This window comes from Nipponia nippon, unplaced genomic scaffold, assembly GCF_047370975.1.
Source record: "Nipponia nippon isolate SJK-2023a ecotype South Korea unplaced genomic scaffold, ASM4737097v1 scaffold_5, whole genome shotgun sequence".
NCBI lineage: Eukaryota > Metazoa > Chordata > Aves > Pelecaniformes > Threskiornithidae > Nipponia > Nipponia nippon.
In genome coordinates this window covers 27989368-28015000 of record NW_028262369.1, presented here as the reverse complement: position 1 = coordinate 28015000, position 25633 = coordinate 27989368, and the positions used below count along the sequence as shown (strand labels likewise).

The following is a 25633-nucleotide window of genomic DNA, read 5'->3' as shown; positions in this document are numbered from 1 at the left end:
GCTGTAGACAAACTGTGGTTATGAAAATATCAGATTATTCATACGTTAGAGTCAACTGCACTCCCCTCTAAACAGGCTTCTTTGAAGTCTCTGCCTTCCCCAAAAGATAAGATTAACAGAAGCACCTGCTCTCAAAGATGAAATTTCTATTTGATCGGTGACAATAAACTGTCATAAAACAGACTCTTACCACCTCACCAACTCCCAATACACCTGTGTACCTCCAAATCAATCTTGCTGCTCTTCCCCATAAGAAACATGAGATCAGCCTCAAAATTCTATGATTTTACTGGCCATTTAAATTCATGGATGAAATGAGTTATAAAAACTAGAACCCTTTTTATGGTAACTAAGAAAGGTGATCTTAAATTTTCCCAGATTTCTGAGATCATGGCTACTGCCATCCAAATATCCTTAGATCAAACCAAAGCAAAGAGTGCATTTCCCATTTCTTTCACTTCCAGGATTCTCTAGCAACTGAAAAAAGCAACATTAAAACTGGACCACAAGAAGCAGAAGTGTGAGCAGAACAAGACAAGCATCTTTTTCCATCAGGACCCAACATGGTTAAGAATGCTGAAAATTGAAAGGTTGGGTTGGTTGGTTTGTTTGTTTTGTTTGCTTTGGTTATTTTTAAATCATAGCTACTAGACTGACTTGTATTTTTAATGTAATGATACAATGGGTTTTGTTCTTCAGTGTGCACTTCTTGCACTTCTGTAGGACTCATTACCATGCACTGAGGAAGCAAACCCTTCCCAAAAGCAACGTGACAGGTGTAGATCACTTCAATTGAGTTATTTTATGCTTAAAAACTGGACAATCCTAAATAAATTCTCTTGTGATGAAAAAGTACAAACAAAACACAAAACTGATTATCCCTGACATGGTAATTTTTACATAAACTAAATTAATTCCCATCACTTTATCTTAATTTTTATAAATGGAAAATAGACCGGGGGGGGGTGTAAAAAAAAAAAAGTGATGGAACAACTGTAACCTCCTTGTTTATTCTGGGGAAAGAACATGATAATTCATTATACTTTCATCCACATAAAAACATCCAAGCAAGCCATCAAAGTCAGAAGGTTATCTAAAATAAAGACATTTAGGAACAGTTTATTAAATTACTCAGTAACTTTTCTGTTTCTTAATGATGATGAATGTGCTGCTTCATAGATTACCATGAACTTCCAAGACTGGGTACTGTCTAACGATTTTCGCTACTAAATTGGCATTATAGTATAAATGTTAAATTGAAACTTTACCGTATTCCTGAACCCACATAACAACACAGACTGCAAGTATTCTTCTAAGTATCTAAATTAAAAGGATCCTGCCAGATCCACTCTACTACTCTACTGCAAGCAACTGATGAGAACCACAGAAGGAAAGTAACATATAAAAATAATTAACATTAGAGACCATCCAAAGTGTAATTATGATATTCTTACACAGGAAAAAAAAAATATTTGAGCATTTTCTAATGATGTACGTATTTTAATTTAAATATAGTCAATTTTACACTTCTGATTAATAGACACTTTCTCTGTCAGGACTATTCATTCTTTAGTCATATCAATTCCAGGGGGAAAATTTCAAATGATCCAGTAAATACAGAAATGGTATCCATTACAATTAAACAGCTAGTGTATGTAAACCTCGCAGTTTGTTTTCATATCACAATGACAGCATGCGGTAATGAACTTTCTGTTCAGAAAACCTTTGTAAGACCTGGAAAGGGAAAGAAATATATACACCCAAATACTAATTACTCAGATGCTTAATACTCGACCTCTTCAAAAATCTGGAGATCAGCCAAAAAGCGTCATAAATGGTTTGACTTTGTACCAGAATACTATTTATCAGCATTCTTAATTTCTATCTGTGCAGACTGTGCTTAGTTCTCAGCAATGAAACAGCTAAATATAACAGCAGTGCTAATTAGATCATACATAAGCGTTAGAGAATTTTGATTATAACCTAGAAGTCTTTATTAAATTCAGCTAAGGAACGTCAACCACATCTGTTACAGCCATCACAGAACTGAAGGTGGTTGCATTGACGGGGGATGATGCAGAGCAAAGCCTCAATACGTTAGTAGCTACACACGTGTCACATCTGAAATGTGACTCTTCAGTAGTGCAGCTGAATAACTTGTAGTTGTAGACCTACTTCTGCCTAAATTAATATCCACTGGCTTATCTATACAGTAGAGAAGTACAGTTACTCGTCTTGAAATGACGATACCAGGTCTTGACCAACCTTACTGTTTAGGGAAACAAAGCATTACTGGCAGTAGGTGGAAGGACGGATGCCAAGTTCCTCTGTACAGGATCTGTGTGTGAGGGCACAGTTACAACACTGAGCGCTTCATCTTCTGTCTTTGTCTTTCTCCCATTTACCCCTCCAAACCTCATTCTAAAAGTTTTACATCATTTTCGTGCAGAAAAATATTCCATTTTGGCAAGCTCACTGTCATTATTTATGAAGAAGTACATTTCTCATCACTACGCTGAAATGACTTAAAACAATGAACTAATCAAGAAAAAAGTTTTAGCTTAAATACTGAGAACAAAAGCAGCACAAAAGCAACCTCTCCCCTCCTTCCCATATTGGGTGTTGCTGTTCTATGCTACCAAAATGAACAGAAACATCAGGGACAAAAACTCATCCTGCCGAACTAAATGAAAAAACAGTGACCTCAAGGGGGAAAACAGTTTTACCTCAAATATACACGTGTAAAGCTAATATCCAAAAAGTCACCTACAACTGATCTCAGATATTTTTTTTTTCACACATACATATTTGAAGGTTTCTCATTCCACTTGGCAAGAGCAGTAATTATCAGCAGAAGTTTAGAAGTTCAGCCAATATAGCAAAGAGAAACGGAATACATTTCAGAAATTTTACTAAATTATTCTGGCTTCATTTTCATTTTACAAGCTCAGTAACGTTAAGGTTGTTACAATATCCAAAAGAGAAATAAAGATAAGGAACAGACTGTGAAACTATTTAAATCAAATTATACTTATTTTTCAATTTTCTAGGATAATTTTCCAAGACTTCGTTATATCAGTTGATGATATATACCCCAAACCAGATAAAGTAAATCTTCAATATAATTAAAGTTTTACTTAAGTAAACTTGTTAAAAAAAAAGAAAAATTTAAAACTCATACATTTACTTTCTTTGAACTTTAATGAGCAGAACAGATATAATTCATGGCATTAAAATTATTCTGGCATGATAAAAGCTAAAAATATGTCCTTGCCAAATGGTGAACATGAGATTTCCACAGACTACGTATGCCTTGTTACCCACAATCAAACTGTCACAGCATGAAAACATTCTCCTGCGTGCGGAGGTTTTGATACCCATTTCCCTGGTGAAAGTGTGCAAAAGGATCTGAAAGAGTTATTGACAATTCATACAGTATCCCATATTTCATTAGATAGTACAAGCAGAGAACATATCTTAACTCTGAAGGGAGATGAAGCAACAATGTTTTAAATACTACTGACTCCACTAAATTTCCTGATAATGTTAGAAGACTGTAGTCTGTCAGGTTCATAAGAGACTCAAGATGATACAGGAATCCAATTATGCGAAGTCTATTTAGTTGTCCTGTTTGCTAAGCCAAAGGTTAACGAGAACTGCACTGAAAAACCTCCTGTGGTATTACAAAGTATTTCTTATGCTGCATAACATGTAAATGAAAAAGTATTTTAATCAAGTCTTTCTTTAACTCTTTTAATTGCAACGGAATACTATACAACACAGCAAGTGAAAAACTCATGACAGAAAAAGTGATTTTAAAAATTTGCCTCTGAACTAAAGACATCATGACTAATTACTAAAGTAATTATTACTGAATATTTCTAATTTGCAAAGGAAAAAATGTTCAGATCACAGAACCATAGACAGTCATTGCTAACATTAAATCTTTGTAAATAGTAAGCTATGGCCTCTAATTTTAGACAGAAATTAATTATATTTTTGTTGGTAACACATTCAAATCTGTTTACACAGCTGACAAGTCTCAGCTGCACCAGACTCGAGCAGTGAGCTTTGAGGACTATCCTGCTTTGGAGCAGATGACTCAACATTCACCGATTTCATTAAAGATGAAAAGGGGAAAAATTCACCTGCAACAATGTCACTTGTAAAAACAGACTTAAAACAGATTTATGAGTTTTACATATGTGAGGTATCCTATTCAAAAGAAAGGGGGGGCAGGGAAATACGGGAAAACCTAACAGCTGTGGGAAAACGGATTAGAAGTGTTGAGTTTCCAATTCTTTTTGGGGCTAATGTAAACTAATAAAATGTTAAAATGGATCCACATTTCAAAGACTGTAATTACCACATGACACCATGCTGTTATTTCAGATCTTACATCTATCGTCTCAGATATGCTCTTGAATACATGGACATAGCTTTACCCACCTCTCTCAAACTTAACTACTGTTTCTGCAAACACTACCACAGACATATTTTACAAGTATCTTAGAAATTCGGAGAGTCTTTGCTTTTTTTTTTTTTTTTTGATTGGCATAAATCCTTTACCCAGAACAAAAAAGCAGCAGTCTTATCATACAAACACCAATTGTCCCTTTAGAAAAAGAGAGTAGAAATGAACAGGAAAGTAATGCATTGAAGATAATGCTAATGCATAAAGAAAGCAAATCCCAATTCCATTTTTACTTTGTAGAATACTCAGGTTCAACTCCTAGTTTAAATGAATGAATTTATAAAAATAGAAGTATTTATTTTTTCTACATTTTTCTCAGATCACAAAGTCTATATACAACATAACTACATAATTATTTCGGCTTTTTAGGCTTTTTTTTTAATAAATAAAGGTGGACCTCACTAGCTGGCATTGGGAACATACTACCAGAAAAAAACTGTCTGAGCAAAACTGAAAGACATGCTGTAAAACACACTGCAGGGACATCCATGCAAGGAAGCAAGTCTAATATTTAATGGAATTCTGCAGTTAAGTCCCATAATTTCATGAATTTGTAGGCAATTCACAGTTAGCTGATTCCATCACTGAGGGTACATATTGATCTCGACTAAGATTTCTTTCCATTTCTAAATAATGGTAATTCTAAAACCTGAAAAATACATTTGCAAACTGAATACATATTGTACTGCATACATATTATTTATCATTTCAAAATGTAATCTTGCAAATGTCCATAAATTCTTACTGGTCCAGCAAGAACCAAAGTAGATACTTTAAAAGCAAGTGAAGTTCTCCACCGATTTCAACAGGAACACCTCCTGCTTAAAGCCAGACGCAGGCTTAAGAATACCAGTGATCTGATGGACACGACTGAGGAAAATATCTAGATATGCACTCAGAATACATGTAAAAAATAGGATTTTTTCGCTGAAGTTCCATCACTGCAATAGACCTCCTCAACTTCCACAATGTTGCACAGCTTTGCTCCAATCTAGGAATACATCTCCTTCTAGTCTAAAACATGCACTGTATTTGATACACATGAATAATTTCCATGGAAGCATGCTTTAGTAAGCCAACAACTTAGTATTTGTATCTTTCAAGATAAAGCCCCAAAGTATGCATAATGATAAGTTACTGCATATGGGACACTAAAAGCTATTGGGTGATTCTGATCAAAAATCCAAGTAAAATTGGCTATTTTTAGGAAGAAATGAAATGAGAACCAAAGCAACTCACCGAGTCATCTGTGGCAGAAGGAGGCCAGCCTTCCCATAACTGGTGACGGACAGGGATACTAGTCAGGTCATACACATTCCGCTTTACCTAGTAAAAAAAGAAACAAACCAAAACAAAAAAATTCAGAACCTTTACTAACAAAACTGTTCCTCCAACACTCGAAGATTCAGATCTGTTCCACAGGTTTATGTACAGTACTGCTGAATTTCAGTGCTGCAGAAAGCAACTGAACAAACTACGTTAGAGAAAAAAAAAAAAAATCTATAAAGTATTGTTCATAATGATACATTATTCCTGAAGTATCATAAATGCGTAAAACAATTCATAATACAAATTCCTCAGTAAACAGTATTACAAAGTAATGATCAAACTGAAGGGAAGCAGAAGGCAATAACAAAAATTCTGTTACAGTTTTTGCTAGTTGACATACTCCGTTTTCACCTGAAAATTTTACGTTCATGCTAATACATAAGAAAATCAACTATTTTTGCATAAGTTTCTTAAATGGGATAAAAAACCAAAAGTGATAGTATTAAACATGAAAATATAAATTAATAAGCACATTTCCAATGAAGACAGCCCACTTCAAACATTTGTTAACAAAACGCAAATAAACTAATTTTTACATCAACTCTTTTCTTATGATGTTAAAATATAAGTCACTACCATTAATAATCTCACACGATCATTGTCAGGAGGAATGGAAGGGGAAAAGAAGAAAGAGTTGAAAATTTCATATACAGGAAGAACGCTGCAAAATAGAAGAGTCGCAAAACTGTTTCTTCAAAAACATTAATACAGATAAAAAAGCTGGCACGTTTGACCCGGCTTGCAGTCTCGTGCACTTACCCTAACTTAACAGCTTTCTCTGTCTGAACAGAAAAATGATTTAAAAAAATCAGGAAGAAAGCTGAAATTTGTCAAAATGAGAAATACTAACATAACCCATATATTTAAAAAAGTTCCTTATTCAAGAAATGAATGAAAGGTGATTCTAAACTACCATTCTTAGGGACATAATACAATAAAACAAAGTGATCTACTATACAGACATTTTATATAATTTGACCCTAACTATTAATCAGTACTTGCCATAGCTTCATCATGGAAGCACAGCTGAGTTTTGAATACATGGTAAGGTAATATGGTAACGTAAACATATGGGCTGTGCATATGTTCCCTCAAAATTTGGCATCTATTTTTAGTACAGAATGTATATGCAACATCTGGAAGGAGATATTAATCTAAAAATGTGTTTGCATAACGAAATAGCACCAAAATTCTTTTTCTCAGGATCATCTTTAGAGAGAAATGCTGCATAAATCCTTTCTTTTAAATTTTGCACATAGTTCAAGCACATTAATACAAGGATGAGGAATACATGTGCAGACATTAAGTGGTAAAACAACTGTTCTAATCATTGTAAATATCCTAAGGGGGATGAGGGAGGAGGCAGGGATTTCCACACATACGCTTGCTCACAAATGTTGATTTAGGCAACATTCTTCAAAAGACTCTTCATGGCACTGCTGCATGAGTTTGCCAGCAAATAAATACAACTGAGAAAATTCAGGGCATACAGAGAGCAAACACAAAGTCCAGTGCTCTTACTGTATTTCCAGTTCTCAGATGCTCCATTCAATTATTGTTGCTCATTCTCACTACTTTTAGTAGTAGTAGTACTAGTAGTAGTGGTAGTAGTATTTCATACTAATAAAGTGCCCTTTAGTAAAAACTGTGAAGAACTCTCTCCCATTTCTGGGTAGATTTACTATATAGGCTATGCAGATAATAATTTCAATACTATCAGTTTAAAGCTTTATAAATATAACTATTCTGAATAGATAAGTGGAAAACAATGGCTTCAAATTATTATCTAACAGCAAGATACATTACTTACAACTCTTGAGTCTACATCTTACTAAAGGATGAAAGTCAGACCATGTGGGTTCCTTATCTGGACATTTCAGTATCATAACATATATTTGGGTTGGATTTTCAGCTAAGCTTTACATTCATTGTATGTTTCAGAATCATTAAGATATCTCTTTTTTTTGGTAAAACTGGTAAATTACATGGACACCCAAGAACCTTTATGTTAATACTGGTTTTGTTCAGGAGTTTTTGCAGGGAGACTGATCTGGTAACTATGGTTCAATTAAAAAAAAAAAAAAACAACTATATTTTAATTAAAAAAACTAAAACAAGAACATTGTTTTGTTTTAGACACAGAATACTGAAGCATTGATTAGTAAATGAAGTGCACTTCACATTAGTGCTTCCTCGTCATGTTTAAAAAATACAAATGTATGTTAATGATTAAAAACTTATTTGAATACATTTCAAATACACACGTATATGGTATATTCTTATATATACATGTATATGCATCTGTATACACACACGCACCTGTGAAAAATGGAATTATGGAAGACCGAACTCTATAGAACTTGGTATATGATCTCATTCCTACTGTTCAAAACAAACAGCCTTTCTTCACTGCTTCTTAACAAGAAGGTAGCCTGCTGTGCAGTATTCGTTTCACAGCAGTATCAAGGTAAAGAGATGTCATTACTCCGTACTGACCCCACAACAGCCCATCAAAATGTAACAATACTGATCTGTGATCACAAGCATACGGTTCTTGCTATTTTAGTTTTCTTGCATTAAATACAGAGGAAAAACTGTCCCTGTGAGATAACTATTCTCCAATTACACACCAAAAAAGTCTTCTAATACTATTTTCAGAATAGAAAACTCTAAAATGAGCTATTTTCAAATAACAAGTGAAACTTACTTAGAGAAACGTGGGATCAATGCAACTACATAATATTGTTTTCAAAAAGCCTTCAGAAGTAAAAATAAATAACTCAGAAGTCACATTCCTCAAATTCCCTTTTAATTCCAAAGTACAACAGAAAGGCATTATGAAAAAAACAGTATTTCCCTTCTTTTATTAACTCATCTGTAACTGCACTGAATTCAATAACATTCCTCTGCTATTCTAAGCTTGAAAGGCATGCTCGGGGTAAAGTGTTATGTTGGTATAAAGCACAATGCCAGACTGATGTGCCGGACAAAAGTGATCAAAGTTGAAGTAATTTTAGCCAACGCACAAGTATTCTGCTGCGTTATTCTACCAGAATGACATCTGTTGAGCAACTCGTCGCAGAATAAACTAGTTGTTATAGACAGGCCCGGACGGGTAGGGGACCATGTAAGACTTATTAGAGTAATGTTTGATTAAACAAACTGCTTGAGTTAAGATCATAACTGGATTTGGAATTCATGCCAAAGTAGTCCTCTTGCAAACAACAAGCCACAATCAATTATTTAAGATAAAACAAGCTTGCTTTTAAATAACTATTTAATTTTATACTTGTTTGGTAATTAGAATAGTATTAAGAAAGCAGACTGCAAAAGTTTTAGAGAGACTAGGAATATTTACTAATCAAGTACAGAAAACCTCTTTTCTTCATTAACTGACAATTTCAGTTTAAAGTTAAAAATTCTGTAAGGAGGAAAAAGTTCTAAAGATTCATATAAAGCAGAACTATAAACTACTTCTTCACTAGGCAGTGAAATAAAAACCTACGGCTATACTTTTCATGCAACTGAAAAAGGTTAGTATAGTAAATGGATGAAGTCTGTTTTAAGGCTTTTATTTGCAAATTCACATGATATCGATAGGAGGACTGAAATCTTTATGAGTTTGTGTAAAGCAAACTCTAATTTCTAGTGCCATCCACTCAGCTACATTTATTGGCAAACTTTTTGCTCCCCCACCTTTGATCCGTTTGAAATACTAATTGGTGGCATTGTCTTTGTGCAGCCCAGAATTTCTTTTCATAATGTTCAGATGCCATGGTGACTGGCACATTACTATGGCAGCCAGCCTTCAGATTATAATCTCCAGAATATACGAGACCATTTAAAAACAAATTAAAGGCACATCTATTTGGTTCCACAACTCAGCTGTGCACAGTATCAATACAACCATTTAAAGAACAAAAAAAAAAAATACCCCACATATTTCAAATGCAGTTTTACTTGGAAAATTATGCATAATTCCTGCAGAATACCCTGCCTTGCAGCTATACACTGATGCTGGACAAGCACATGAAGTTTGACCTTCAGCTCATTTTCAATGGTGTTAGAAGGGAGTTAAAATATTAAACAACTTTTAGTATTTTAAGAAAACCCGTAAGTCAAAGTAGCCAACACACTGAGAAAACTTCCCAGATATAGGCAGAGTCTTATGTTCTTATATTTCACTGCTTTTTTAAGCAGATGAGTATGTTGCTTTAAAAGGAAGGTTAAACACAAAAGATACACTTTGTTTGTAGATATGAAGTTAATCCAACATTCAAAGCCCTTCCACATCCATATTAGTAAGGACGAAATGAAGTAAAATATACCACAGGGCAAGAGCCTGTACCAGGTAATGTGAAGATGATGACCTTCTGGTGGTTTCACTTAGCAGCCATAAGTAGCTGGTTTTTTATCTCTGAATTAGAAAAATCTGAAATCTACTGTCAAAAAAAAAACAAAACCAAAAAAAAACTCCTAACACCTACCGAATTGTTAAAAAATTAAATTTATGCTGAATCATCAAAGAACTGTCGTGCCTGAATCTGTATCTTTGAATCACAACAAATCACAACAAAGTTTAACAGTACTTTCCCTCGGGCTGTTTTCCACTTATGCAGGTACAAAGTTAATTGAAATAATGTAGATAATGAACTTTTGTTAGTCTTATTATTAAATATAATTTATGCAAAGCTGTAAATTGGCTGAGATGCTAAAGACCGTTCCAGGCACATAGGCAGCATGAAAGACAGTGCAAAAATGAGTGCATGAAAGGCAGACAAAAGCAGCAATAAAGTCAGAGGACTGTGAGGAATGTGGAATGTGAGTTGGGGGACGTGGGGAAATGAGATCAGATGCAGACATAGCAAGGTTGCATGGGGCACTGATGGTAAAGCGAGAATCTTGACTTTGACATTGTAACAGAAGAAGCCAAGACAAGTAAGCAAAATTTTCAGTGGACAGAAATGATATGGATGGGGCAATGACAGAAAGAAACTCAAAGTAAGCAAAAGCATTTTGGTGAAGAAAGATGGAAAGAAAGGAGGCAAAACCAGCTAAAGCAATAGTCTTCAAGATTATAGAGGAAAGCCTTTAACATCTCTGCCAGACAAAATTCCACTGACAGATTGCAAAGAGCATCAGGAACCTGGCAGTAATACATAGGAAGCAGGGACAGAATCTACCAAGTTTCTAAGCATAGAGAAGTGTCAAAGATGATAAAGTGGTGAATTTAGAAGGATAATGATGTTATTAGTAGTTATGAACAAAAAGATGGGTCAGATGAAAGGGTAATTTCAGTTAACTTTGGACTAACAGGAACTATTACAGAGATGTAAAACTAGAGAGAAAAAATTTCTGAATCAGCATCTCTGCCGCAACCTATTGCAATAGACTTGGTCCATAGTAACAGTAAAGACAGAGGACAGAAACAGAAGAAGTTAGGAGAGAAAATAGAAAACAAAAATAAGTGACCCATATTTAGAATTTTCCCATAGCAGAGAAAAGGTGTTTTGCATTTTATCAGGAAAAGGCTATTTGCAGTCAACGAGAAACTGAATTTCTTAACTTTAAAAAGTGATACGTGCAGTAATTTTTAGCCAGCAACCCACAAGTAGGATATATTAATATATAGCAAGTAATGTACTGTATGAACCATGACTAACATTAGCACCCAAACCAAAACTCTCACGTCACTTTATGCAAGATTCATTTGAGGGGAATGGTATAAGTCTGCTCCACTCACGATTTTGTTTGCCTTTTTGTATCTCCAATACACGATATAATAAACTATATTAAAACATAAAGAACGAAGGTTATTTAAATCAGCAAATTTTAATTTAGTGTAGGCTTGACTTTAGAACCAATAATGCAAATCTAAAGGCATTAAATGATAACTGGCCTCTCCTTCCAGCAGCTGACTGAAGCTTAAATTCTGGAATGCTTTCAATTAGTGAATTAAGATATCAGAATCAGGCTATTTTTAAATAACGGCATCTGCTTCTCAAGAATTTCATACTATTGAAACTCTCCAAGGAAGACTCACTATGCTAAAATAACTATTTACATTTGCACATACACTCAATTCACTCTGTTGTAATCTAAAGGAAAAAAACATTCTTCCGACCTAAATATTTAAAATCTACACTGAATGCAAAAGAACTCCTCTCCTGCCCAAGCTTGCCAGCCAAAAGTCAGTTGTGATTCAGCGCTTTTATGAAATACACAAGAACTCAAATGTGTGTTTTACTACAATACATCCTCTAATTAATTTTTTATTTCACAGCTCTTCATTTAAATTACTATTTTTGCTTTTAATACCTCGGAAAAGATTCTGGTCTGCATTTATTAAGTTTAACCCTTTAGTAGGCTAAAGCTTTGAAACCTCTTTTCTTGTTTAATCCAGAATAAAAATGCATAACATTCTAACATAACTGCTTTTAATTCAACGTCTGAAATACATTACTTGCTTATTCTATCGTGACAAGTAAAACCGACACAAATAAAAGCACCAAAACTTGTATACCTCATGAAAGTAGTATTCTCTTCTCTCTAATTAGCACTGTTTCATTTTCAAATTAAAAACAATATGCAATTTCAAACCTCCTTAAAGGACCCCAAGAGAACCTGAATGTCCATTGTATGTCAGCCACAAAGCAGAATTCATCAGCAAGTTACAACACAAAAAAAATAAGTAGAAAATTTTCTGCTAATTTTTCATGTACCGCTTTCCTGCAGTTAAACACATTTTATGTACAGAAAAGCCAGTAACGCATCCAACTTTCACTTGAGAGTGTATGGAACAGTGTTGAAACCAAAATAAACCCAGTTTAAACTACTGTTAAAATGGGTTGTACTGTACTGTAGTACTCAGTAAATATCGTGCCAATATCTTCATTAGAAAACTTGTTGAATTCATTATGTAACCACTCAAATTAACCTAGGTCTGGAAAATAATGTGTGATTTTTCTGACATTTAGTCACATTAAACGCTAAGCAAAAACCAGCAAATACATTTTTTTTATGTTTCCAATTCTTTTATTTCAATATCTAGAAAAGAGATTGAAGTACATGAATTTTGCCTCTCATCCTTGGAAAGGTGGAGTAAGAACTTCATATATCTAGGGTTTAAATTAATACTTTAACATAAATAATCCACACTATTTCCAATTTGAGTGATGAGGCAAAGAGAAACAGGTAACTACTAAGAAAGATTAAGTGGCTGAATAAGTAAACACAAAGTTAATGTATTATTTTGCTATTATATATTTTAAAATGGAGGAGGGAGGAAAATTTTCAGGAGAAAGAATCTGTAAACAGACAATAAACTCAGAGAGATGATTCACCATAATATTTTAGTAAAAACCTTGCCATTTAGGAAAATAAGATACTAGATATGAGGACAGATTCACCAGTACGACTTCCAGAAAGGCATATGGATTCTTTACTCCCCAACTAAGCACTTATAGCCTCATTCCCCCAGATTTATATCTATCATAGTGAGTCACCAAACAACATCCAAAACAAAAATGTTAATTCCATTTTACTGACGTAAATTCTTGAGGACTACAGGTAGTCCTAATTACTTATGTGAAATATTACTGGCAAACTTAGGCAGATGTCCTAAATTAAAAAAATAAACTGTTTTTTTCCTAAGCTAGTTGGCTATCTTCTGTCTACTTGTTCTACAGTTGAGAGAAAGACACCTTCAGAGACACTACCTACTCACTTTATAGCCTCAATGAGCAACTCTATTTCTGAGCTGTAACACTTATTCAAATAATTTAGAAATTTTTCTTAACTGGAAGTTGTTATCAGAAACCCATCCAGTTTAGGAATCACCAGATGATTTAAAAAATCCATTAAATGCAATGACATTTGAAATTCATTACATTTTGTAAATGTTTGTAAAGAAGCATTCAGCAGTTTCCCTTCAGCAATAGAAAGAACATTGCGAATAAATTACTTTCATAGATTTCACAATTATTAATACTTCATTATCCTCTATTTCATTTGTTGGACCTCATATTTTAAACCTCTTTTAAACCAACCCTTCTTGGATCTCATTTGACTGTTTTTAATGTGTCTGTGTCAAGTTAGGATCTTAACACTACAATCTACAATAAAACAGTCCACTGGGTAATACTAGTATATTTTTGTGGTTAAAACCTGAAAATTTTGAAATAGAAAATAAAAGCAAAGCTTCAACTAAACTTTATTGAATCTTTTGACATGTGAACTTCTGATTGCCTCATGCAATATATGTCTATGCCTACAATATAATCTGAAAAGATGGATGTTCCAAACACAAGATGTTCCCTCAGAGATTTGGCAAGATATTTTCCCAACCTCAGCCTCCTGCCCAGACAATGTTTGAGGTTTGAGAATTAATCTGAGCTCTCTTCAAGCTACCACATACTACTTTTTGCCACTGCTTTGGGTCTGGCCTTTTCCTGGGCTGCAGCAAGTGGCAAATAAGTATATATTATATTATTCACTATATTCAAATTCTATGCACAACTGTTTCACTGTCTTTAAAATCTTGTTTTACTTCTCAATGCCTCAGTTTTCTGCCAGCATACATGCATATTTTAATTCTGTGGAATAAAGAAACCTCTTTGCTGATCTCCATCTTTAAATACCTAAAATTAGCTATCCTTCTAGAAGCCCGTTATTGCAAGTTACAGTCTTCTGAACTTGATGCAGAAGTTACTGGTTGCTGCTATATGGCCTGCACTGCACAAAGGTTCAGCCTACATAATTATTATTATTCATTGCTTGTAGTGCCTAGGAGACCTAATTGTGATAATCCCCTCTGAACTTAAAACTACATGACCCTTTGAATTTTTTAATAGAAGGTTAAAAGAAGAAACAAATTCCTATAGAAGAAGAAGGAAAAACACATTCTTAAGAAATTGAGGCAAGAGACACGAGTATTTAAAAAAAAGAAAAAAAATCATTTTAGCAGCACACAAGCATGAGGTTGAAATGGGGTATGAAAGAATTAGAGTGTGAGCTAGCTGTGACATTAGAGATTGAAAGGAAGATGTGATTAGGGTTAAAAGAGATCAAACAACAAAGACTTACTGCCAAAACAATTTTACAAATTTATTTGAAAATGCCTTAAAGAATTCTACTAACAAAACTAAGCTGATGATAATACTTGAAGTTTTTTGTTTGTTTGTTCTACATATAGTGCACTGACACAGAGAAGATACATTTTGAAGTCCTGGTTTGTTCTTCCATTCAGTAGGAATGGTCATTTGAGAAAACATACTTACAAGTAACCTAAATGAAAAAGCACTGCTCTGTGGAAACTTTTAACTGATCTTTATGCACATTACAAAAGACAACAGGGAACTGCTACTAAGTCATCTATTACCAGATCACTATCAAGAGGCAACTACTCTTTTGACAAAGCACTCAATTGCAATATAAAGGGTATTTATTTGCTGTAAAAAACAGGATAATTACCAAAAAAGATTGCTAATGCTACCTTCCCAATTCCAGCTACTTTTATATCCTAAAATGTTGATAAATTGCCAAACATCAGGTATTTTATTTCCATTAAAAATTAACATTTTAAGACCCCTTTAAAAATAGTGGGACAAACTCTGGAGGCCAATACTCACGCAAGATCCTGCATCTGGCAGGAAAAATTAGACCTTAGTTTGCTATAGAAAATGTTACTTTTAGTTACCACCTTCCAGAAGATTTCAGAGTGCCTCACAAAGCATGGTAGGAAAATTACGTGACGTTCAGAGGGTTATTTTGGACTCTACTGCAGCAGTGTACAAGGATGTAACCGATCTGACGCTAGAAAAATATAATAAAGAATATACAAGCTGAATTAGGATATCTCTAGGGAAGAAGCCATGAAAGACTGATAAGAAAAACACCACAAATTAGAAAAGCTTAATAATTAAAGATCAGTTCAATGATCTATGGAGCTAAAAAAAGCCATATGAAAACCACTAGTTGAAACAGCTGGTCTACTAAATGCAACAGAAGACTGCACCAGGGAAACAGTTTGTATCTGGGCTAACCTGATGAAAGAGATCATCAGGAGTCAAGGGACAAGTAATCTCATATGGATTGCATACTTAGACTTAAAAGATATTCTTAATAAATTATCTCAGTGATTAAATCAGTAAAAATTTAGAGAATTTTTAGGAGAAAAATATACCTTGACACTTACTGATCACGAAGTTAAGGACATGACCAAGAGCAGTAACCTTGATCCAAGCTATTTAAAATTGGTATGAAAGCATGATTTAAACTACTAAATACACTTTCGGTGCATCCCAACTTCTCTCAGACCTACCAAAGCCAGGGCCAGAAGCTACTGCCATTACTGGGTAATGGTAAAACATAAACAAAGGTTAGGAAGTAAGAAAAAATCTGCATGCCAGTTACACAGGCTTGATCCCAGTTTGTCCATATCACATGTACATATATTCAGACTACTGCACAAACAAGTGTAAATTTGCAGCTCCTGTCTTTGAATCTGTTCCACTTCCTTTGTCAGGAATTAGTGTGTGAACTCTTCAGCAAAAAGTCTGTACTATACTTTCCTCTATCTTGTATTGGCTTTGTTGTTTCCTTTTTAAGGAACTAGTTGTCTTAACGAGTTATAGCATAGTGAATATTTTGGATATAGTCAGATCCCCAGTCATAAGGATCTTAAAGATTATTTCTAGGGTTTGAATTAAAAGAGATAGTTGATGTGATTCTTGCAGTGGAAAGTACATCTGTTACGTTTTCACGGCTGTCATGTTCTGAACAAAAGAAAATTTAGACAAATGTATTTGAAGACAAACACTTTCATCGTCATTTCACAAGCAACTAGTTTGCAACAGCCTAAGCATGATAAATACATATATTGGCCTTTCTTTGCTTCCCTACTTGTGCATTTCCATGGGTCTCAAAAGTAACCAGTCATATCAATAAATGGTAAAATAGATGGTCATTTTAGGAACTAATAAGGAGATGAATGGAAGTTAGATTTCCCATTCTTACTGCATTTAATTATAGTAAAGAGCAACATTTGTATACATACTAAAAAAAAAAAAATCACCTTTCCCTCTTCCAAATTTCTTCTCACTTTGGTCCAATGAGAGACTAAATCCTACTGCCCCTTGCAAAGCTTAGGTTATCATACGAAGACATATGGTCCTTAACACATTTCATTGATGGACAATATCTTCCTCCACTCCTACACAAACATGTTTCAGAATAAAAACTGACTGTTTCAAAGTCTCGGAAAACGCATAAACCACATGTGCTTCAGAGACAATCCTTATTTTAAGTGATAAACCCACCAATTTCAGTTTAAGAAATGGAACATCACAAAATCAGTATTTTGTCATGTGTTTTTTACTTGTCTCATTTCTAGACAATTGATAAAATATTCTTTTATGAGAGAATGTATTTTATTGCTACTAGAGACAATATAAAATCTATTCAATTTTTTTTTTAAATGGCCAATATTAGAAACTATTTGCAAATTTAGACATTACGTGAAAAAGTAGTTCAATCTATGAATCTTGTGAAGCAAAGTACCACAACTGTGCAGAGTTGTGTGGTACTTTCATGTGGAGAAATACTCTAATACTCCTCTAACTTCAATGTTTTACCTATTTCTTCCCACCACTTTTACACTTAAAGATCACAGCAAGCCTGCTGCTTAGAGAAGAGAGATGGGTCAGCTCTCTCTGCAGCCCTTTTATTCTTAGTCCCAGCCAACAAGATGCATCTAAAAAGGAAGACAAGTCACAGATCTGAAAATACTAATTTCACCAATACTGGATGTACTGTTGCAACAACAGGACAAGGCTTTTAGTGTGTCTTGCAATCACATTTGTAACCCAAAGGAAAAATGACGCGCAAAGTGCATTTTCTCTGAATACTTGCTGGTATCTTCACCACAGAAAAGAGAATATGGGTTACCCAGAAACCCATCAATAACTCAACAGTTGACTTGCTTGGTTCACCTAGGTTGTTGGTATCAGGTAGCTGGCAGACTCTTACATGTAAGAACTCAGCATGAACTCAACACTAAAGTAAATTGTGATATCTTTCTCAGTCACTGTAAGTATGAATTTAATAAATTATTTTATGTGGTTGGGTTTTAATAGATATTCTATTACTGTTATTTTAAATTCAAGTTAAAATAAATTATAAAACAAGGTTTACTGAGCTGTTAGTCAACTTTCTACTAATGACAACATTTCTTGGTACTTCCTCCATTTCATTTTCATGTCTACCAAATCACCAATTCTTTTGGGGTTTTTCTTTACACCAACAGTATTCAGAAAGAATCTGAAATTCATTTCTGCTTTAACGAAGGAATGGCTGTTAGTTTCACATCGGAAAAGAAAATTATGCAGATGATCTGCACAGTGTATTTTAAGAACGTCAACATACACACATCAAATACAGTTACTAATATTGCTATGTTTAAGGTATATGCATATAAGGTGCTCGATTATACTATTAACAAGCAGCTCTCTTACATACATATACATTTTTAAAAAGAGAATTCAGTCTATTTAACAATTCACTAACAAAGCTATTCCTTAGCTCATCCCTGCCATAACCTGCTCTATTCAGAAACATATGGGAAAAGACATTAAATAACCAGTGAAAACCATGGACTTCTGGTATTAGTGCTACACATTGCATACCCCTATTCATTATTCCACCTCCCTTGTTTAATCTATCATTAAGACTCAGTGACCCTACACTAAATTTAAAGCAGATCCTTCCTTCCTCCCATGCCTAAATTCACATACTTTTCTAGTTGGGGATGCCCTCAAGTATTAGCCACTCTACAGGGTTTCTCTAATCTCAGCTCTGAACTATGTTGTGCTATAGAAGCAAGAAATTGCGGGTTTACGTCTTTAACTATGGAATCTTCCACCAAAAAACCCCCCTCATTTACTTAATAAGATAGAGAAAAATCTCTCACTTAGTACATATTTAACAGGTACAAAAATTTATGTAATTTTTATTCTATATTGTATAGAGGGAAATATAAAGTAGACTGTTTTAAAGCACTGCTTCCCTGTACTTGTATCCCAAGCACAATTTCATTGGAAACAACTTTGAAGCTTTCAGAAATTTATTGTCACATCTTATAAGAGCTAGATCTTCATTTGCATTCAAAGTCAATATGAAATAGTTTTCTAACAAACAAACAAAAAGACAAGAAAACAAGATGATGATTAAAAAATCAGGTATTAGATTTGCTTTTGTTTTTTAATGCAGGAACTAAAAATACATTTAAAAGTATGAAGACCTCTGCCTCTTTCATTTCTTTTCAGTGACACAGATTGCACTTTAGCAGCAGTGGCAGTACAGGTGAAAATATACTAAGAGTTTTCTGAATAAGGGAAAAGAATCATTATCGTTAACATCTGTACGTATTTGTCAACTATACCCCTGTCTACCTCTTCCATGATAAGGTGAAAATTGATCTTCATCAGGATTTTAAAAAGTTAAAGACAGTAAGACAGTGAGTAAAGCAGAGATGAAATTCTGTTGAGTTAACAAATGAATTGGGCAAAGGTGCAATCTGAATATAGATTTTCATCTTTACGGAAAGAAGCCATACAATTTGTTTTGGTTTCATCAATAATACTATTTTTACCACCTTTAAATATGTTTAAATGTATTTCCTGAAAAAACAGAATAGTGTTGAAAAGAAGAGCTGCAATCTGATCAAAAACCCCAGTCTGCATTCTCTTTGGCTCTTATTTCTTTAATTTCTTTAAGTCTTTCCCCAAACAAGTCAGCACTTGAACTCGTGGTAGGTGTACATGAGTCGTACATATTTGTAGAATACAAAAAGGTGAAGGGGAAAGCAAACTAGTACAGTTCAAGTTGTCAAAAACCATATTTTTCTACGTGAAGGCTATAAAGGGTTATTTTCAACTCCTGTTCTCTATTAGAAGTTATCAGATAACAGAAAAATATTAGGGCAGTTAAAATAAACACAGTAAGCTGAGAGCCATACTGGAAAACCTGACGTCTGAGTTCTATGCAGATGCAGACACAGGAAGATGAAGGAAAAGTGTTACCAGAAAATGAGAAAAATCAACAAATGTGAACTCTGTAAAACTAGTACATAGAACAATTTGGAGATAAAAATGATCTGGAAGCCTCTCCGATGAGGAAGTTTTCTTTACAAGCAGCAACCCTTTTATCAAGAAAAGAAGTCCTGTTTTGCTGAACCTAACCTTTTTATCAAAGGCATACTGGCACACTCCTGCCAAAAGCTGCTTCACATGCTTGAACTGCATTTATGACAGAAAAGCTGACAAAAAAAAAAGTCACAGAAGCTGTCTAGAAAAGAGCATTTTTCATAAGGAGGAAACCTTATGAAAAGAGAAAAGTTCAGAACTTCGTCTTAAGTTTTTCAAGATGAAGGATGTGCCCATTCATTCTCACTCCCCACTAATTTCCAGGTTATTCAAATGAAACTGCTATTAGGAAGAATGTTTTGACTGGGAAGATAACCCAGAAACCTCTCAGGACCTGCATGAGACAGCAACAAATGGCCAAAATCTAAAAAATGCTAAGATCATTTATATAAACTTGTAATTTTCAGAATTTTCAGGAAGTTGGATAGCTTGGTATTTACAAAAATACACATGCTAAGGGTCCAGTTCTGCAGCTTGTAGTTCAGGCTACAAGGCTTCCTGAACTGGACTGGCTTCCAGAATTGGACTGGTTAAATTAAAAGTGTAAGTAGTCCAGAATACCAAAATCACATTTCCCTTCAAAATTCCAAAATTGTAGAAGAAAATTACATTATTTTGTTCTACTAAGGGGAATGCACAACTGAGTCTGTCTCAATGCAACAAGAATTTATTCACTATACCTTCAACGGTGGACGCCTTAGAGAATTGTCTAGCTCAAGTAAGCCAGAAACCACACACTGCTGAAATCACAAACCTATGTCATGAAGGCAGGGGTCAATATTTCTTGAATATACAACTAAGTGCAATTTCATTAGTGTTTGACCAAAACACTACAGGGAGTTACCTCTTCTGTAGATTCCAGTGTTTACAAAGCTTGCCATTCACATGCTGCAGAACAACAACAGAAAATGTAATGACCACTTCAGAAAAAGAGCTAATATGAAGCTATTCTGACCATTTTCACTATTCGACTGTGCAAACTTATCACGTCACTGAAACAGAAAGATTTGAATAAAGGTTAACTTAATTATTTAAACATACATATTATTTTCTCTGTGTTTTTCAGGCTTAGCTTGACATGCAACTCTATAACTGTTAAATAAGCAGTGAACGCTATTCCGTTTAATGAAAAAAATTACTTAAATTGCAGGTTATTAAAAACTCAGCTACTCACTCCCCCAGAAATACCTGCAGTGTTGCACAGAATTAACAGGCTCCCCATCAGAATTACTTTTTCTCTAAAATAAAACTAGGAAGTATGTATTACAAAACAATACTCACAGATAACAAATATTAAGATCAGAAAAGATCTACTCAGCTCAAATTAACACATCTTTATAAATCAAAGCAAAATTTATCCTCACTTTCGTTCCTGTTACAGAATTATCACCTCAATAGCCAATAAAAAGAAAGATCTAATGAGGTATTTCAGTATCTCCCAAAGAAATATTTTCAGCTCTGTTTTTCTTTTAAGTGCTTGAAAGGAAAAGAGTAATGAATCACTCCTGCACAGTCTTCTTTATTATTCTGTTATAACAACAAGAGAGTTACACAGAGTCTTTATTTTTCACACACTTCAAAATATTTTTTTATCTCACTGCAACAATGGCAAACAAAACCTCTGACCAGAAAGGACAGCAACAGAGAACAACTGCTTTGAGCAATAACCTTTCTTGTTTCTACTAATGGGTAATGGCCTGAGATGACAAAGACTTATTGGGTAGCTAAGAGATATCCGAGAGCTCTGCACTCTAAGATCCAGGAAATAATCCAATATCCCTTGGGAATGAGTTTCCATGAGAGACAAAGACCTAGGCTTCTACCAAAACCAGATCATTCAGCCATATCTTGGTGAGACTCCTGAAATACTTTTACCTATTAGGATGAACATCCATTACTGGAGACAAGCAAGCACCCTCGAACCCTGAAAGTATCCACATACATCATGGGGTCCATGGATTTGAGATGGGGAAGACAAATCTGTTACAGTCCAGCAAGAACAAAATGGAAACCTGAAGAAAGGACTGGGACACGCTGATGGCCATTCACCCGCAGAGAAAGTATGCCCTGGATCTAAAATTGTTTCAAACAGGACAGTGAAATCATAATCACCTCTTTTATGGTCTATGTGAGAACACTTAGAAGAAAATTAATTAGAGACACATCCAACGGATCAAGAATGTATATAACAGGCCTGCTAAAGAGATGTAAGGTCTGGAATAGATTCATTAGCACTTTTTTTGTTGTTTCTGGAACAAAAAGATCGGCCTTGAGTAACGACAATCTGGAAAGTTTTGAGGATATCCTCCAAGGTCTCCCGGTTGTCAGAAACGTTCCAAATCATCTGGGCACATCATCTTTGGGCACTCAAGCAGAGGAACCAGAAGGGAATGGGCCTTTCTGAAAGTCCAAATGCTTTCTAAGAGAGGAGTCAAGTCTCTGAACGTCCTTGTTAATGTGTGATCATCACCTTGACACTGGGGTGTGTGAGGATTCTGCATACACACTATCAACAGCTTCTGCAAAACATTCTATAAAGAGCTTGTGATCCAGACTGGGCAAGTGAGCTGTCACTTACTCACCAATCATCATGAAAGGGACAGAAAGCCATGTATGCCATCACATGGACGGCATGAAGGCTGACAATAAATTTGGTGAATTTATTTTGTAGCTTTGTGTCTTTAAGTGACATGTGCACCAATAGCAGTGATGACACACAGCCAAAGATAGTTCTTGGGCAAGAAATGAACTGCAATGTACAGACAGGGATCTGGCAGGTTAGGAAACACAGATTAACTGACCTCCTCGAGTAGAGAAACCTGCTCAGTAATATCAAAACTCTCCACAGGAATGTGAAAACAAAGGCACTTAGACCCACTATTTTAAAGGTAAATATTCTCATCTTGTATTCATTTTAGATATTTGGAATAGTTTCTGTAAAATCCTCTTCCCTTGAAATAAGAGGCCATTATTAAAGCCCGACAGGTTAGAAGACCCAGAAAAGGCTTGCCTGCAGATGTCTTGACAAATTCCTGAAAAGCAGCAGGAAAAAAGGTTGCAGTGATGGCAGAAAGCTGCTGGTAATGGTGTCACAAACACAGGTGTTTTAAATTGTAATTCCAGACCAGAAGAAATGTGTGTAATCTATCACAAAAGCTATTGAGAAAATGGACAGATCAGATTGGAGGGGAAATAGGCCACTCCTTTGCAAAAATCTTCAAAACTGTTTTGAAAGTAGAGACTGAGATACCAGCTATCGAATATAAGGCCATCTGTGGTGGCTGTGCCAATGATGATACCCTGAGGACTCAATCTTTATCATGGTTTGCAAAGAAGCCATGGGAGTAGGAAGTCATTCAAAGGCCTCTGCAGTTCATTCTGCTGCATATCTTTGACCTTGTTGCAGACTCTGAAAGCATGAGATCAATCTATACTTGAAGAAATATCCTCAGTTCCTCACTGAAATTCAAAAGATCATTTGCCTTAGTGACAAAAAAGATCCTGTTTCTAGACTTCAGTATACAGGTAATGTCAGAAAAACAGGAAGCTTCTGTTCATACGCCCACCTCTTCAAGAGCAATATTCCAGATGTGATCCTTGGAAATAATGTCACTGAAATATTAGAATCTGGGATAGACATTTTGAGGATGTGTTAATGTCACATTATCTTAAAAATACTTACAAATGCACATCAGACGTTAGCCTTGGGAAAGATGTAAATTTAACCTGTAAGAAAGCCCCTATATCATCCAAATGAACAAGCTGAACAGTAGAAGTGACAACCTTACACTTCTGTTTTTCAGTATCTGTCTCTGAATCAGATCTTAAGGCATGCTTACTGCGCAGGGATAGAGAGGGATAGAAAAGCACGTTTCAGAATAAAAACTGTGTAGAAATACTTGCAAATTAAACGCCTCTTTTTACTTTCATCAGAGCTTTCCTTTTAAAAAAGAATCAATAAAGCTTCACAAGAGTAAACTGCGTGCGGTTGTTCTTCCTACATCAACATCAGTGCCAATTAAATTCTGAACCCTAAATCTTTATTGTTTCCTATTAGCTGCCTACCAGAACGAACACTGTGATTTTCTGAGATCCCAGGCTGAGACTTGCTGTAACAGCAGTTAGAAAAAATATTCTTGTTTTGACTTGTCTGCTGAGTAAACCTGACATTGAAGCTACATGGTAGAAAATAAATACATAATACCAAGATGTTAATTTTACAGAAACACTTAACTTTTGTGACCACAATTAACACTTGGGGGGAAAAAAAGCCATTGACAGGTCTGCCTAGCTCCTGCTTCTGCACTGCTTCTCAGGCTCCCTTTCCAAGCAGCGGCTTGCTCCTGCAGAAGCCAGGCTGCCGCTGACCCCAAGGGCTGCCTTCAAAGCAGCACATGGGGAGGAAAAGGGGAGCAGGATGACAGGGAGTTAAATACAGCTATAAAGTGACATTGACTCCCAGCTAGGATCCAGAACAGAAGTCTAAGGGCAAACGGCTGCTGAGAACAGCTCATCCTCTCCTCCTCCCTCTCCCACCCTCCAGCTCTGGGGACACCTCTACAAGGAGGGCAGCAGGATACGATTCCCAGAGGTCACTGACAGTTTTGCGGGAGCAACATCCTATCTATGCAAGCAGACAGAATGCAGAATTAGCCCTAAATTTATGATGGTACAAGGTCTTCGGTTTTTTATAAAATAACCAGAAAAATAAACTATCTTAAGGTGCATTTTGGGAATACAGCTAATTTTGTTTTGCATAAACACTGCTCCGCATCTCTCACTCCATTCCCTAAGACCACAGAACAACTGTTGCAATACTGCACTCCTCCAAACCACCATGATCCTCATGATACAGTAGGGTATTGTCAGGTTTATTCTCTAACAGTGACATTTATCACTAAACTGGACAAAGAACTAAAAAAAAAATACCCAACAAGTCATCATTTTAACAGTGGTAGAACATGGATAGCACGTTTATAGAAATTAAAAATGTAAACAAGTTTTTATTTATAACGGATATGAACACTAAACTTTCTAGTAATTTCTAATTGAACACTACATTTGAATTGCCAAGCAGCCAAAGAAGAGAGTACAAAACTGACGTTTTTTCCTTATTCCAACTGCATTACAGTAAGTTAGCCATGGTTCACAAATGGGAGAACCGAAGAACACAAGAAATTGAGAAAGAGCTTCAAAAAAGTCTGAGAAGCATTTCTTTGTCTATAAAACCAACCAAAGTCAAAGGAATCCTACTGGCTGAACAAGAAAGTCATCATGGAAACAAATCCAGGAGGGCATGGTAAATACCTTGAAGAACATGCCACTTTTTTTTTTTTTTACTCAATATTATTATAACGGTAATAATTTTTTGCTACATAAATAGAGATTGTAAAAGGTCTTCAAATCAAAGTCCTTATCTATACACTTGAACACATGCCACTTCAGAGGGAAAACTAAGCTCATTATACTAAGATGACAGGAGCACTGACAGAAGGGCATGCTTACGAGGTTTACTGCATGTTCCACATTTGGCACTATAGTACTTGGTGTTACTTTATTACTTTACAACCAGTACGGCTGGTTTTAGTATAGACTGTAGTTTCTATTTGCTTGCATAGTGAAGATGGGA

At 35.1% G+C, this 25633-nt stretch overlaps 1 protein-coding gene across 3 annotated transcripts in view; it reads right to left on the bottom strand.

Annotated features, from left to right (window-relative positions):
• Positions 1-25633, bottom strand: part of FAF1 (Fas associated factor 1) — a 177196-nt gene that overhangs the window by 81767 nt on the left and 69796 nt on the right. For all 3 annotated transcript variants that reach the window (XR_015698574.1, XR_015698573.1, XM_009461274.2), the window contains exon 8: positions 5714-5800. Coding sequence is in view for 1 of the 3 variants with exons in the window: in XM_009461274.2 (XP_009459549.2) it covers positions 5714-5800 (87 nt within the window). In the remaining 2 variants the exon portion in view is untranslated. The remainder of the gene's footprint in view (positions 1-5713; positions 5801-25633) is intronic.